Source organism: Macaca thibetana, chromosome 4 (assembly GCF_024542745.1).
Source record: "Macaca thibetana thibetana isolate TM-01 chromosome 4, ASM2454274v1, whole genome shotgun sequence".
Taxonomy (NCBI): Eukaryota; Metazoa; Chordata; class Mammalia; order Primates; family Cercopithecidae; genus Macaca; species Macaca thibetana.
In genome coordinates, this window is record NC_065581.1 from 154102848 (window position 1) to 154115845 (window position 12998).

The window sequence follows — 12998 nt, forward strand, 5'->3', positions numbered from 1 at the left end:
ATCCTCCCACCTCAGCCTTTTGAGTAGCTGGGACCACAGGTGCCTGCCACCATGTCCAGCTAATTTTTGTATTTTTCGTAGAGATGGGGTTTCACCATGTTGCCCAGGCTGCTCTAGAACTTCTGGGCTCAAGCAATTCATCCACCTCGGCCTCCCAAAGTGATGGGATTACAGGCATGAGCTACTCCGCCCAGCCTTAATCTTTTTTTTTTTTTGTATTTTTTAGTAGAGATGGGGTTTCACCGTGTTCACCATGATGGTCTCGATCTCCTGACCTCGTGATCCGCCCGTCTCGGCCTCCCAAAGTGCTGGGATTACAGGCTTGAGCCACCACACCTGGCTGCCTTAATCATTTTTAATGCAGGTAAAAACCCTCTGAGATTCTGGCCAGCAACAAAATGTGGCAAAAATAGCGTATTTGTCCTCCCCTCTCCATACAAAATAGGATTTTTAGATTAGAAACTATTTATCAGCCGAACATAGTGGCTCACACCTATAATCCCAACACTCTGGGAGGCCAAGGCAGGAGGATTGCTTGAGCCCAGGAGTTCAAGACTAGCCTGGGCAACATGGTGAGGCCCCATCTCTACAAAAAAACTTCAAAAATTAGCCAGGTATAGTGGCACACGCCTGTGGTCCCAGCTACTCAGGAGGCTGAGGCAAGAAAATAGCTTGAGCCCAGGTCGAGGCTGCAGTGAGCTGTATTCACACCTCTACGCTTCAGCCTGGACAGCAGAGCAGGACCCTGTCTCAAAAATAAATAAATACATTCATACAAATTATTTATCAACTCTGGATTTAATGTTTCCTATATAATTATGCATAAAAATACAAATATAAGTCTATTATCTCCTCTGACCCTTCTTTATGCCTCACCAGCTCCCCTGCCCTGCCCCTGTAAAAAATGAACAAAAAATGTGTAGTCACTGGCTGAGGCTCAGGTGTTACTACTACATTACAGAGCTCTTAACAATTGTGCATCCGATATTAAATCTTTGTTTTGAACCAACATCAAAATACGGCCAAAGGATCTGATCTTATTAAAAATCAGGTCCTTTTTTCAGTTTGAGCCTATTCCACAAGTAACATTTTTCTCTGACTAGGAGACAAAACATAACACCTACAACTAAAACTCCATATATTTATCATTAAAAAAAAAACTTACTTTTAGGGGACGAGTACTTAGGTCAATAACTACATGGTTAGGGGTCCTCCTGTCAAAGTTTGAGTGCTACATTACTACAGGACAACAATGACAACTTCTTACCCCATTCACACTACAACATCAATTAACTTTGTGGAATGTCATTGTTTAAACAACCATTGACAAATGTAAATCCTTTGAGATACTGCCATTTGAAGTTGCAACATAAAGGCAAAACTAATAAAAAGGGTAATTAGTAAGATGAAAAGGTTTTTATTAATAAAAACAGTCTCCAGACTAACCTACTTGACTTGACATTAATACTTATCTACACAGAAAAGTCAATAAATATCACCATTTAACGAATAGGCAGTTTTCTATTTTTATAATATTAAAACACATCTCAAAATTGGTTTGCATCCAATCTAAATGCAACACGAATATAAATTTTGACTTTCTGAGCACAGGCAGAACACTGCTGATACAATTTACTCTTTTTAAAAGTTTTACTACACTTTTTAATGTTAATTTTATTTTAATTAAAAGTAGAGACGGGGTCTCACCATGTTGCCCAGGCTGTTCTTGAACTCCTGGACTCAAGCGATCCCTCCACCTAGGGTTTTGTGTTTTATTGTGAGATGGAATTTCACTCTTGTTGCCCAGGTTGGAGTGCAACGGCACGATCTTGGCTCACCACAACCTCCACCTCCCGGATTCAAGCAGTTCTCCTGCCTCAGCTTCCCAGGTAGCTGAGATTACAGGCATGCGCCACCACGCCCGGCTAATTTTGTATTTTTAGTAGAGACAGGGTTTCTCCATGTTGGTCAGGCTGGTCTCTAACTCCGGACCTCAAGTGATCCACCCACCTCGGCTTCCCAAAGTGCTAAGATTACAGGCATGAGCCACGGCACCCGGCCTCCATCTAGGGTATTCAAAGTGCTGGGATTACAGGCAAGAGCCACCCCGCCCAGCTGCAATTTACTCTTTAGCAAAAACTAGGTACTGGCTAAACTGCAGACCAATGCACCTTTCCCTAGGTACAACGGACTTTCATCCATTAATTTAATCATTGACCTTTCATTTAGACTTAACTATCTAAAGCATACCTTTAATTGAATTTAAAACTCCTTAGTGAGTAATTCTTAAGTGGGGGCACTGGAGGAGAAAAGCAGCACAGCTCCCCTCACTCACTAAGAGGCATAGATCAGAAGTTCTAGAGGGGTACATTTACTAATTTTTTAAAAGCACACATTCAATATTATAATTCTGTATTTAAAGAACAAGAAAATAATTCTAATTATATCCATAACATAACTAAAAGTAAAGCTTGACCGGGCATGGTGGCTCATGCCTGTAATCCCAGCACTTTGGGAGGCCGAGGCAGGTGGATCACCTGAGGTTAGGAGTTTGAGATCAGCCTGACCAACATGGCGAAAGCCCATCTCTACTAAAAATACAAAAAAATTAGCCAGGTGTGGTGGCACGCGCCTATAGTCCCAGCTACTCTAGAGGCTGGGGCACAAAAATCGCTTGAACCCAGGCAGCGGAGCTTACAGTGAGTCGAGATCACGCCACTGCACTACAGCCTGGGAGACAGAGCAAGACTCCATCTCAAAAAAAAAAAAAAAAAACAAATAAAAATTTTAAAAATAAAAGTAAAGCTTGACAAAATTTTGGCTGATGGATATAGAGTATGACACTGTCTTCTGCCACTCACAAGGAAAGGCAAACTACAGTTGGATGTGTGCAACAAAATTCTGAAGTACCGTGAGATTTTTAGTTTATCAAGAGGGGACAAAGGGAGTTACAAACACTGTTTTGGGGCCAGGCACAATGGCTCAAGCCTGTATTCCCAACACTTTGGGAGCCTGAGGTTGGAGGATCACTTGAGCTCAGGCGTTCAAAACCAGCTTGGGCAATATAGGGAGAGCCCGCCTCTACAAAAAAATTTTTAAAAATTAGCCAGGTGTGGTGGTATATGCCTGTAATCCCAGCTATTCAGGAGGCTGGGGCAGGAGGATTCCTTGAGCCTAAGAGGTTGAGGTTATGGTGAGCCATGATCACATCACTGACTGCACTCCAGAAAGAAAAGGCTTTCATGTACATTATTTTTTAGAGTAGCCTTGTGGTATGTCATTACCTCCATGTATAGATAAGAAAGTTGCAACTTGCACAGTATTAGGATTGATATCAGTATTTACTTTCATTAAGTTGAACTTAAGAGCAGATTTTTGGCTAGAAAAAAAATTGTACTCCTGCCCCAGCCTCCTGAATAACTAGGATTACAAGCACATACCACCATACCTGGCTAATTTTTAAAAATTTTTTTGTAGAGGTGGGGTCTCCCTATATTGCCCAAGCTGTTTTCAAATGCCTCAGCACATCACTGAGCAACAGAACAAGACCTTGTCTCTTAAAAAAAAAAAAAAGAAAAGAAAAGAAAGAAAAAAGAAACACTGCTTTGGTCCACAAAGGAAACATTGCTTTGGTCCATATACAGTATTTCTAATATGTATTTCATACTTATGCCCATGATTAAAAATTAGTGAAATGAAAAAAGACTTCTTCCTTGAGAATAAGGCAAGCCATTTCTTCGTCGACTTTTTTTTAGTTCCTATATGCAAGGTGAGGAGTTACTCTTGCTGTTAAAGAAGGCACATTAACAAAGAGGTATGATCACACACATTTGGCACGTACGTTTGAAAGCACTGCTTTCCTCCATTCCTCCAGCCATTGATAGGCTATCTCTCTCATGTGGTGGGTCTGCGCAGTTCCCAGGTGTGCTGGAGTTTCCTGTTCTGAATCTCTGCCAATAAAAACATCCACAGTCCCTGCGTGGGTGGCACCAGGCAAGGCAGGTGCTCAGAACTGTGGTGAGCTGACTGTTCAAGTTATGTTTAGGGTTTAGCTTGTTTTTGTTAAGGTTTGCTTGTTTAATCTGAATGTAAGACCAGTTTCTAGCTAGGTGGTGATAACTCCGGAATTCTTTTCCAAAAATGACATCACAGCATTTCTGATGACTTAAGTAGGAGACACTATTGAGAGAATATTCTAAAGAACATGCAAGTAAATATGTAGTAAATAGTTTCTGGTTGGGGACAGGGGTAGGATTTTACTTTCAGGACAACTTTGACACAAGTACAATCTTTTTCCAGCCAAAAAGCTGCTCTTAAGTTCAACTTAATGAAAGTAAATACTGATATCAATCCTAATACTGTGTAAGTTGCAACTTTCTTATCTATGCATGGAGGTAATGACATACCACAAGGCTACTCTAAAAAATAATGTACATGAAAGCCTTTTCTTTATGGTAACGGAATGTATTACTCCATTTTCATACTGTTATGAAGAAATATCTGAGGCTGGGTAATTTATAAAGAAAAAGAGGTTTAATGGACTCAGTTCCACATGGCTAGGGAGGCCTCACAATCATGGTGGAAGGTGAAAGAGGAGCAAAGGTATGTCTTACATGGCAACAGGCAACAGAAAGTGTGCAGAGGAACTGCCCTTTATAAACCATCAGATCTCATGAGACTTATTAACCATCACAAGAACAGCACGGGAAAACCTGCCCCCATGATTCAATTACCTCCCACTGGGTAATTACCTCCCTCCCATGACGTGTGGATTATGGGAGCTACAATTCAAGATGAGATTTAGGTGGGAATACAGCCAAACCATATCAGGGAATATAAAAATTGCCACTTTAACAAATACAGATCATCTTTAAAATGGCTTTCACGGACTGCTTTATTAGAATAGGTTGAAATCAGGTTCTCTGTCTACCACTTTAAACATAATTTGTAACTTATTTGAATTCATTCTCAAAACTCCAAAATGTAGCTACCTCCAATATTCCAAGAGCATCAAATACGTAACAATTGCATAAAATAACTATTTGTGTCCCAGGATTGTGACAAAAGAATAAAATGGCCAACCCTTTCATCAGAATCTCACAAGGACCAACCATCGCACTGAAAACAGGAGTGGCACACACAAAGGCACAGAGGCAAAAAGCAGCAAGACAAATTTGGGCCAGTATAACACCTACAGGTTGGCTAGAACACAAAAACCAATAAGGGAGAGAGGCAGGGGCAAGGCTAGAGTGCCAGGCAAGGGCCAGAACTTGCACGCCTTCAGAGTAGGGAGTTTGACGTTTTCCTAAAAGTAATGAGTGTCACTGGGCATTTAAACAGAAAAATCATATGGTCCAGCCTTTTAGAAAAATCACCCAGATGTACAACTGAGGACAAGCAATCCTGTTAAGGGGTTATGACTAATTGTGGCCAATAGTAATGAAGGTGGCCAGGCACAGTAGTTCACGCCTGTTAGTCCCAATACTTTGGGAGGCTGAGGCAGGAGGGTCACTTGAGGCCAGGAGTTTAAGACAAGCCTGAGCAAAATAGCAAGATGCCATCTCCACACAAAAAAAATGTTTTTAATTAGCCGGGCATGGTGGCACGTGCCTGGTGTTACGTGCCTGGTGTTGTAGCTACTCAGGAAGCTGAGATAGGAGGACTGCTTGAGCCTAAAAGTGAGGCTGCAGTGAGCTATGATCACACCACTGCACTCCAGCCTGGGGAACACAGTGAGACCCTATCTCAAAAAATAAAATAAAAAGTAATTGAAGGCATGAATTAAGACACAGCAGTGAAAGAAAAGGGGAACTGATTTATGAGGCATTAAGAAGGTAAACACAAAAAAACTCTGATTAACAAAACAGGTAAGGAAGGAAGAGAAATAAGAAGTTAAGATACATTCCAGATTTCTGAGTTAAACAACCAGAGGTATCATGTACTGAGAATTGAGAAGGAGGAATATGGATTCAGAAGAATGCTGACAAATGGGCTGTCATTTTTGGTAGTAAGGAAAGGTTGTATGGAGTGGCTGAAAAATAAGTTCACGTTAGTTTAGTATGATGTACCTGTGCACCCAAATGGAACTGTCCAGAAATAGTAAATAAGGGTCTTGAACACAGACATGAGATTTGAAAATAACAGCCCCAAGACAGTGGATGGAAGAAGGTAGGAAAGTGAAGCAAGTACATAGCCAGAGACTGAGCCTCAAGGAACTGTGACAAAAAGATGTAGCAAATCACATCAAGAGCAGAGTACAATTTATTCTAAAAGACACCTCAAAATCACTCCTGAAAAAATCTGTTATGCTTTTCATTTTGGCTAATTGGGTTCCTTCAGCAGTTAATTTTATTGATAAAATTCCATGAAAAAACACCACAGGAACCTCATATTGTTGTATTTAATTAGAATTCACTATATACGCTATTCAGTCTTGCACTGAATCCAGAAACATTCTGGAAATGAAGTATGAAATGCCCACATCATACTCACTATTATTCCAAAATTCTAGAACCATTTTTATAAACTTCTCACTTATTTTAGCAGGTAGTTTAGATTGGTTTATTGCCATAAGTGAGTTCTCTTAGCTTTTCTACCTCTCTTCCAGTGTAAATAACAATCAGGTATTTTTCTTGTATTGAAAGATGTGTAAGACCATGAACCAGACTATTTGTTCACTGTAACTAGCTCAACAAAACACTGTTACTAAAAACTTTTCTAAGATACAGAAATGGCTAGCTATGCAGGCCACTTTTCCTACCAAACAAAACAATATCTCTTTAACATAAAGGCAAAACATAGCAGTTAACTTCTGAACGATAGCCAAAATTTCCTATAATCTAGGTGTCATATACAACTGTACGATGTGGATATCAGTATAACTGCAAATGTGAAAACATGGTGGGGAGGGAACAACTTCTGAGGAAGCACTAACTGACTTGAAGCTTCAGAGGGGTTAGCAAGATACAGGGAGAGATGCCGCAAGATTCATTCATCCCTAAATGCTACTGAAAATCCTACTTTGCGATTGTAACTACCTAAAAAGAAATCCGTCTCCATACAGGGAGTGTAGAGTTGCATTAAAGATTACAGCCAAAAAGCCTCCCTTTCAGGACCTTTTTGATAATCTACTTTCAAACTACTGAATTGTTGATGTTTTGATTTACACTTTTTTATTTATTTATTATTTGGAGACAGAGTTTCTCTCCTGATACCCAGGCAGGAGTGAAATGGCACAATCTCAAAACAAAACAAACAAAAAACCCTAGGCTCTTCATTAGTTCCATGGGTTTTCCAGTATCTAGCAGAGTTAAAACAAAGTTGCATTTTCTTTTTTCCTTTTCTTTTTTTTGAGATGGAGTTTCGCTCTTATTGCCCAGGCTGGAGTACAGTGGCGCCATCTCAGCTCACTACAACCTCTGCCTCCCAGGTTCAAGCGATTCTCCTGCCTCAGCCTCCTGAGTAGCTGGGATTACAGGCATCCGCCACCATGCCCAGCCAATTTTTTGTATTTTTAGTAGAAACGGGGTTTCACCATGTTGGCCAGGCTGGTCTCGAACTCCTGACCTCAGGTGATCCATCTGCCTCGGCCTCCCAAAGTGCTGGGATTACAGACGTGAGCCACTGCGCCCAGCCCAAAATTACACTTTCTAAGGAAAAACAATGTTCCACTTAATTGTATTTCCTTTTATTCTTCCCCAAAGCATTTGATTCCTCTTACCTAAGCAAGAAGCATGCACATGTGAACGGGTAAAAATTCAAGTAAAAAGAGACAACTCATGCCTGTAATCCCAGCACTTTGGGAGGCTGAGGCAGGCGGATTACGATGTCAGGAGTTTGAGACCAGCCTGACCGATGTGGTGAAACCCCGTCTCTACTAAAAGTACAAAAATTAGCCAGGTGTGGTGGCACGCACCTGTAGTCCCAGCTACTCAGAAGGCTGAGGCAGAAGAATTGCTTGAATCCGGGAGGCTGTGGTTGCAGTGAGCCGAGATGGCGCCACTGTACCCCAGCCTGGGCAACAGAGCGAGAGTCTGTCTCAAAAAAAAAAAAAAAAAAAAGAGACAACTCAAGTTCAGCTTGCTCCCTCAGACACAGCAGGATGTGAGACACTCCTCTGAGTGCCATGTCATCGGCAGCTTGCTGGGCACCATAATGGGACTGTGATGCCGTCAGCATTTTTCAATAGTTGTACTGCCCAACTTGGAGTCGGCTTACTTCCCCTTTCCAAAGTCTTAATTTCACCAAGTGAGATTTATAACCATAGAGAAAGAGGCATCAAATGCCTTCCCCACCCCCACCACCTGTTGAAATGACCTTAGAATTTCAGCATTTTATAATAAAATTGAGTCCTGTTATATCGAAAATCCTTCAGGGAAATATTCTATTACTTCTGGTCTGTTATTAATTTGTATCCCACAACAGATCCTAAGCTACTTGGAAACAGCTGACATTTCCTCTCTCAGTCATTATCTCCAGTGCCCAGGACAGAGCCCAAAACAGAGCGTGTTAGATAACTTGGTAAACATCTGTAGAAAGAGAATTAACAGTAAGATGTGTAAACTCACTTATACTTAGTGTGAATGAACTTCTTCAGGCCCTTTCCTGAGAAATTTTGGGTACATTATCCATTGCGTGGGAAGAGTTAACAGACCCCTGAAGAGAAGTGAGCCTAAGAAAGGCTCCTCCTCAGTTCTGCCTAGAAACATTGTCCTGCTGTGGATCAATCTAAAAGAGAATGGTTCTCCAAAGGAAACCCCAGACTTTTGCTTGAACAGCATATGGAAGTGTCTTGTTCCTCTATGGAAGTCTCTCTACACTTCAGAAACATAGTTCAAGATATTAATAATTTGCAATTGTTTATTCACCACAAAGTAAGACCAAGAAACAAGGACCCTTCTTTCTAATCCCAGAATGTGTGATAGAGCACTCAACCAATCACTAACACTTAAATTAATCAACAACATAAAGAACATCGTATTTGCAGAATGTTATCTAGTCAATGCAATATGTTGAATGATTAAAACCCAACTCCTGGTGCTTGCTTCAGCAGCACTTTGAACAACAATTTACTAAAATTGGAATGACACAGAGAAGATTAGCGTGACCCCTGCACAAGGATGACATGCAAATTCATGGAGTATTCCGTATTTTAAATAAATAAATAAATAAATAAATAAAATAAAAATCCTAGCTCTTAGAGTCAGATAAGCCTGGGGTTGAATTCTGGCTCCACTTCTTACTTAAACTCTGTAAGCCTGAGTTCCCAAATCTGAAAAGGAAGATATTAACAAAGTCTATCAGAGAATTGTAGTAAGGTTTAAATAGGAACGCATTTAAAGTGCTTAGCCACAGGAAAGTACTGAAGAAATGTGCACCATCATTTGGAGACCTAGATTCCATTCCACCACCACCTCCCTGTATATCCTTAGGCTAATCACTTGCTGTAAAGAAGCTAATGGAAACAAGGAGACAGAACTAGCTGTACTCTAACACCAGCATTATCAATCATGAGTACGGTAATAGGAAATAGACCAAAACTTTGAAAAATAAAAGGCTTAAACAAATTCCAGATATTTCTTGGCATGTATTTGAAGCTTGCATATGCTTGATCACAGATGACTCAGCATTCGAATATCAAAGTGAAAAAGCGTGAACAATCAAACTTCAAAGCAGATATTCTCAAATAGTGCCTGTGGTAGATGAGGGACTTTATGAAACACCTTTGTGTGTGTCTGTGCACTGAGGGAAAGAGAAAGGGGTAGGGGACAGGGGAAGAGAGAGAGATCTCAACAATAACTGGCTTAAAGACTATCTTGTAATCATTTTTTCAGCACTAAGTTTAAATCTGTTTTCTTCCTCAGCCCTTAACATCTATCAGTCATATATGTATTACCTAGCACCCAAGTAATGGCCATTGTTTAATCTAGATGCTGTGTTATACAGGACCATTACAAGTGCAGAGGGCCCTTCTGTAGGAATCAGACAAAGGGCACCCAGAGCCCAGGCTGGTTTTCAGTCCCCACTTAGTTTGGCACCCTTGTGCAATGGCACAACCAGATGTAGATATACAGCAGTCAGGCAGAGAAGCACAAAGATCTTCACACATTTAACTAGCACACCTGTACAACTGATTGTATGATATATAACCACGCATACACAAACAAGACTATAAGAATTGTCAAAGACTGAACTGAATAAAAAGAAGATATTCATCAAAATGGTAAACACAAAGTTTCACAGAGTGCAAAAGAAAAACTAGGTTCCTTCCCTCACTTTCAGCTACCCAGTATTGGGATATTGTAGCCAATTGGAACTTTGGGGACAAGTAGTAGGTAGAGACTTTGACACTGCAAAATTCTGATCCCTGGCAAAGCTATGGTCTCTCTCTGGCAATTGCTCACCCTCTCTCAAAAAAAAACAAAAAAACAAAAAACACCCACAGACACCAAAGGATCTACTTAACTGAACTTGCAAAAATGATGATAAACAAACGACTGCTGTTGTCTTGACGGCATTAAAAATCTGTAATCCCAGGCAGGAATATGGTAAATGTTGGAACTAGTCTTTAAATGTTAACTCTGTCAATTCTGCCTTTTTTGGGGCTTTTCTCTCTGACACCCAATACTCACATAGAAAAGACACCAAACTACTTTTGTTTACTATTATATATGCATATCTCCCCTGCTAAACTTTACCATGATTACCTTCCTTAAATGGTTAAGTACATGTTACTACATTTTTAACACTTTTTGTACCTAGCCCATTAACCTGCATACCACAGCAGTTTCAATAGCTATTTAAAGAACAGAAATTCCAGGTTAAATATGGACCGTATTCACATGCATAAAGAGACAGTATACAGGCATATTCATTGCAGCATTGTTTAGAATGAGTTTGGAAACAATCTAAATGCCTATCAAAGGGAGAATGCATAGAGTATAATACAGTCAAACAATGCAAACCATGTAAGTTAAAATGGAAAGAATTTGAGTTATCAGTTCACACTGAGGTATTATGTAGATAAGTCACAAACATGATGCGGAATGGAAGAAAAGTAAGTTGCAGAATGATGCAAATAGTATAATAGTATTTATATATGGTTTTAAAACTCTCAACATAACCCAGCATTACTTTTGTCTTAGAATTTATTACAGTCTTGCCCATTTCTTATATGCATACTTAAAGACCTAAGGAATATTCGCTCTAAAAATAATAGAAAATCAAGGTTAAAAAAAAAAAAAAGACTATTAATCATATAAAGTTGCCCCAAATGACGGGGAGGGAGGTTGATTCAGTAATGGAAATCACTTAGCCCTTGAAGTCAGTTGATATGTGTTTTATTGCCATTCTACTACCCACCAAGACACTTTCACTGAGCTACAGTTTTCTCATCTAAATGGGATTGACCATGCTCACCTTGCAGGATAAAGTGAAATAATTTATGTTAAAGTGTCATGCAGAAGGTCTTAGACTTGTTTTTTCCCTAATCAGCCAAAAAGTCATAATAATGCTCTACAGGGAGAAAATGCTGAATCTGCACCATTTGTATCTAATTTACTATATGGTTAAAAAAATGTCAAAAAACACAACAGGAGGAGGGAAGAAGCAACCCCTCACCTTCCTCATCCCAGTCCCTAATCCGGCTGCCTCCCGTGTTTTCTACATTTAGCCCAGAGGGCAAAAAAAGGGTGGGGGGGGCGGGAAGGCACGGAACCCTGACTCTTGCAGGGCCCCCTTCGGAACTCCAGTGACCTTCGTACAAATCTCTTTCATTCCTCCAAACTCCACCCCCCGCCCCGCCAACATACGCACACCCCTCTGCGGCCCAGGAAGGCAGATGAAGAACTACACAACTGGCATAGTCACGAAAGAGACCACAAAAATGACAGGGCGATGTGTGGGGGTTGAAGGTTCTGGGGTTCTGTTTGTTTTCAAACATTAAAAGGAAGGATTCCTGTGGACTGTTAGTGTCTACTCTGCCGAGGGGAAAGGAGGACGATCTCGGCAAGTAAGTTCTGCAACCTGCTTGCAAACACACAGCTCTGCAGCTGGATTCCACATAAAGACAGGCACCCCGAGGCCCCAGAAGCGGCAGGCTCTGTCTGCAACTCGACAGAACCCGCCCCCCCCCCGCTCGCACCCTCTGGCACGAGGACCCACCGACATGCACACTCGGAGGCAGACACAGCCCACACGCGGGATGCGCTCGGGGGCCCCATGCGGGTCCCCCAGGCTGGTCTTGGCGGGCGCCGCGCCTCACCTGTCTTAAAGACCATCTTGTCATCGTCTTTGGAGCCGAAGGTTTTCAGCATGGACACGAAGAGCACCCCGCAAGCGTTCTGGATGCCGAACACCGACCCGTTGCACCACATGGCCGCCAGCATCACCAGCCAGCCCCAGCCGCCCTCGGGGGGCTCAGGAGGCTCATGGGGCTCCGCGTCCGCCGGCCCCGCCAGCTCCACCTCCACCTTCTCGACAGCAGCCTCGGGGCTGTCCGAGGGTCCCGGGCCGGGCGGCGGAGCGACCCCCGTGGGCGCGGGGCCGAGCGGCTGCGCCTCGCTTGTGCCCCGCGCGGAGTCCGGCTCCTCCTGGGAGAGCACCATGGCCCGAGGCGGCCCCCTCAGGCGCCGGAGGAGCGCTAGGGACGCGAGTTACCAGCGGGCTCCCGGAGGAGCTGCGGGACTCCTGGCGGGCTAACGAGGCCGAGGCGAGGGCGGCGGAGCCCCTGGCGGGCGGGCGGGCAGCGCGCAGGCGGCCGCGAGGACAGCTGGCGCGCGCGAACGCCTCGAGGATCGCCACCGAAGCCTCCGGGTCACAGCCCCGCACCCCCGACTGAGCCCACGGCCAGTCGCCGGTTCTTAAAAGCACCCCCGACCCCGCCGGTTGGGGGCGTGGCCGGGAGCGGGACGTGCCCCCACAGCCTCCCGATGATTGGGCCTCGGAGAGCGGAGGCGGGGCGCCCCGCGGCGCGCGGCCCCAGGTGCCTGCTGCGGACG

General features: G+C 42.9%; 2 protein-coding genes and 1 pseudogene across 2 annotated transcripts in view; 2 read left to right on the plus strand and 1 right to left on the minus strand.

Annotated features, from left to right (window-relative positions):
* The window catches only part of SLC16A10 (solute carrier family 16 member 10), a 146202-nt gene extending 133366 nt beyond the window's left edge, over nucleotides 1-12836 (minus strand). Inside the window, exon 1 of the mRNA XM_050789063.1 lies at nucleotides 12263-12836. Within this exon, the coding sequence (XP_050645020.1) occupies nucleotides 12263-12605 (343 nt within the window). The 5' untranslated portion in view covers nucleotides 12606-12836. The remainder of the gene's footprint in view (nucleotides 1-12262) is intronic.
* Nucleotides 1-12998, plus strand: part of REV3L (REV3 like, DNA directed polymerase zeta catalytic subunit) — a 659986-nt gene that overhangs the window by 371702 nt on the left and 275286 nt on the right. The window lies entirely within an intron of this gene.
* On the plus strand, nucleotides 9042-9154 carry LOC126953983 (uncharacterized; annotated as a pseudogene).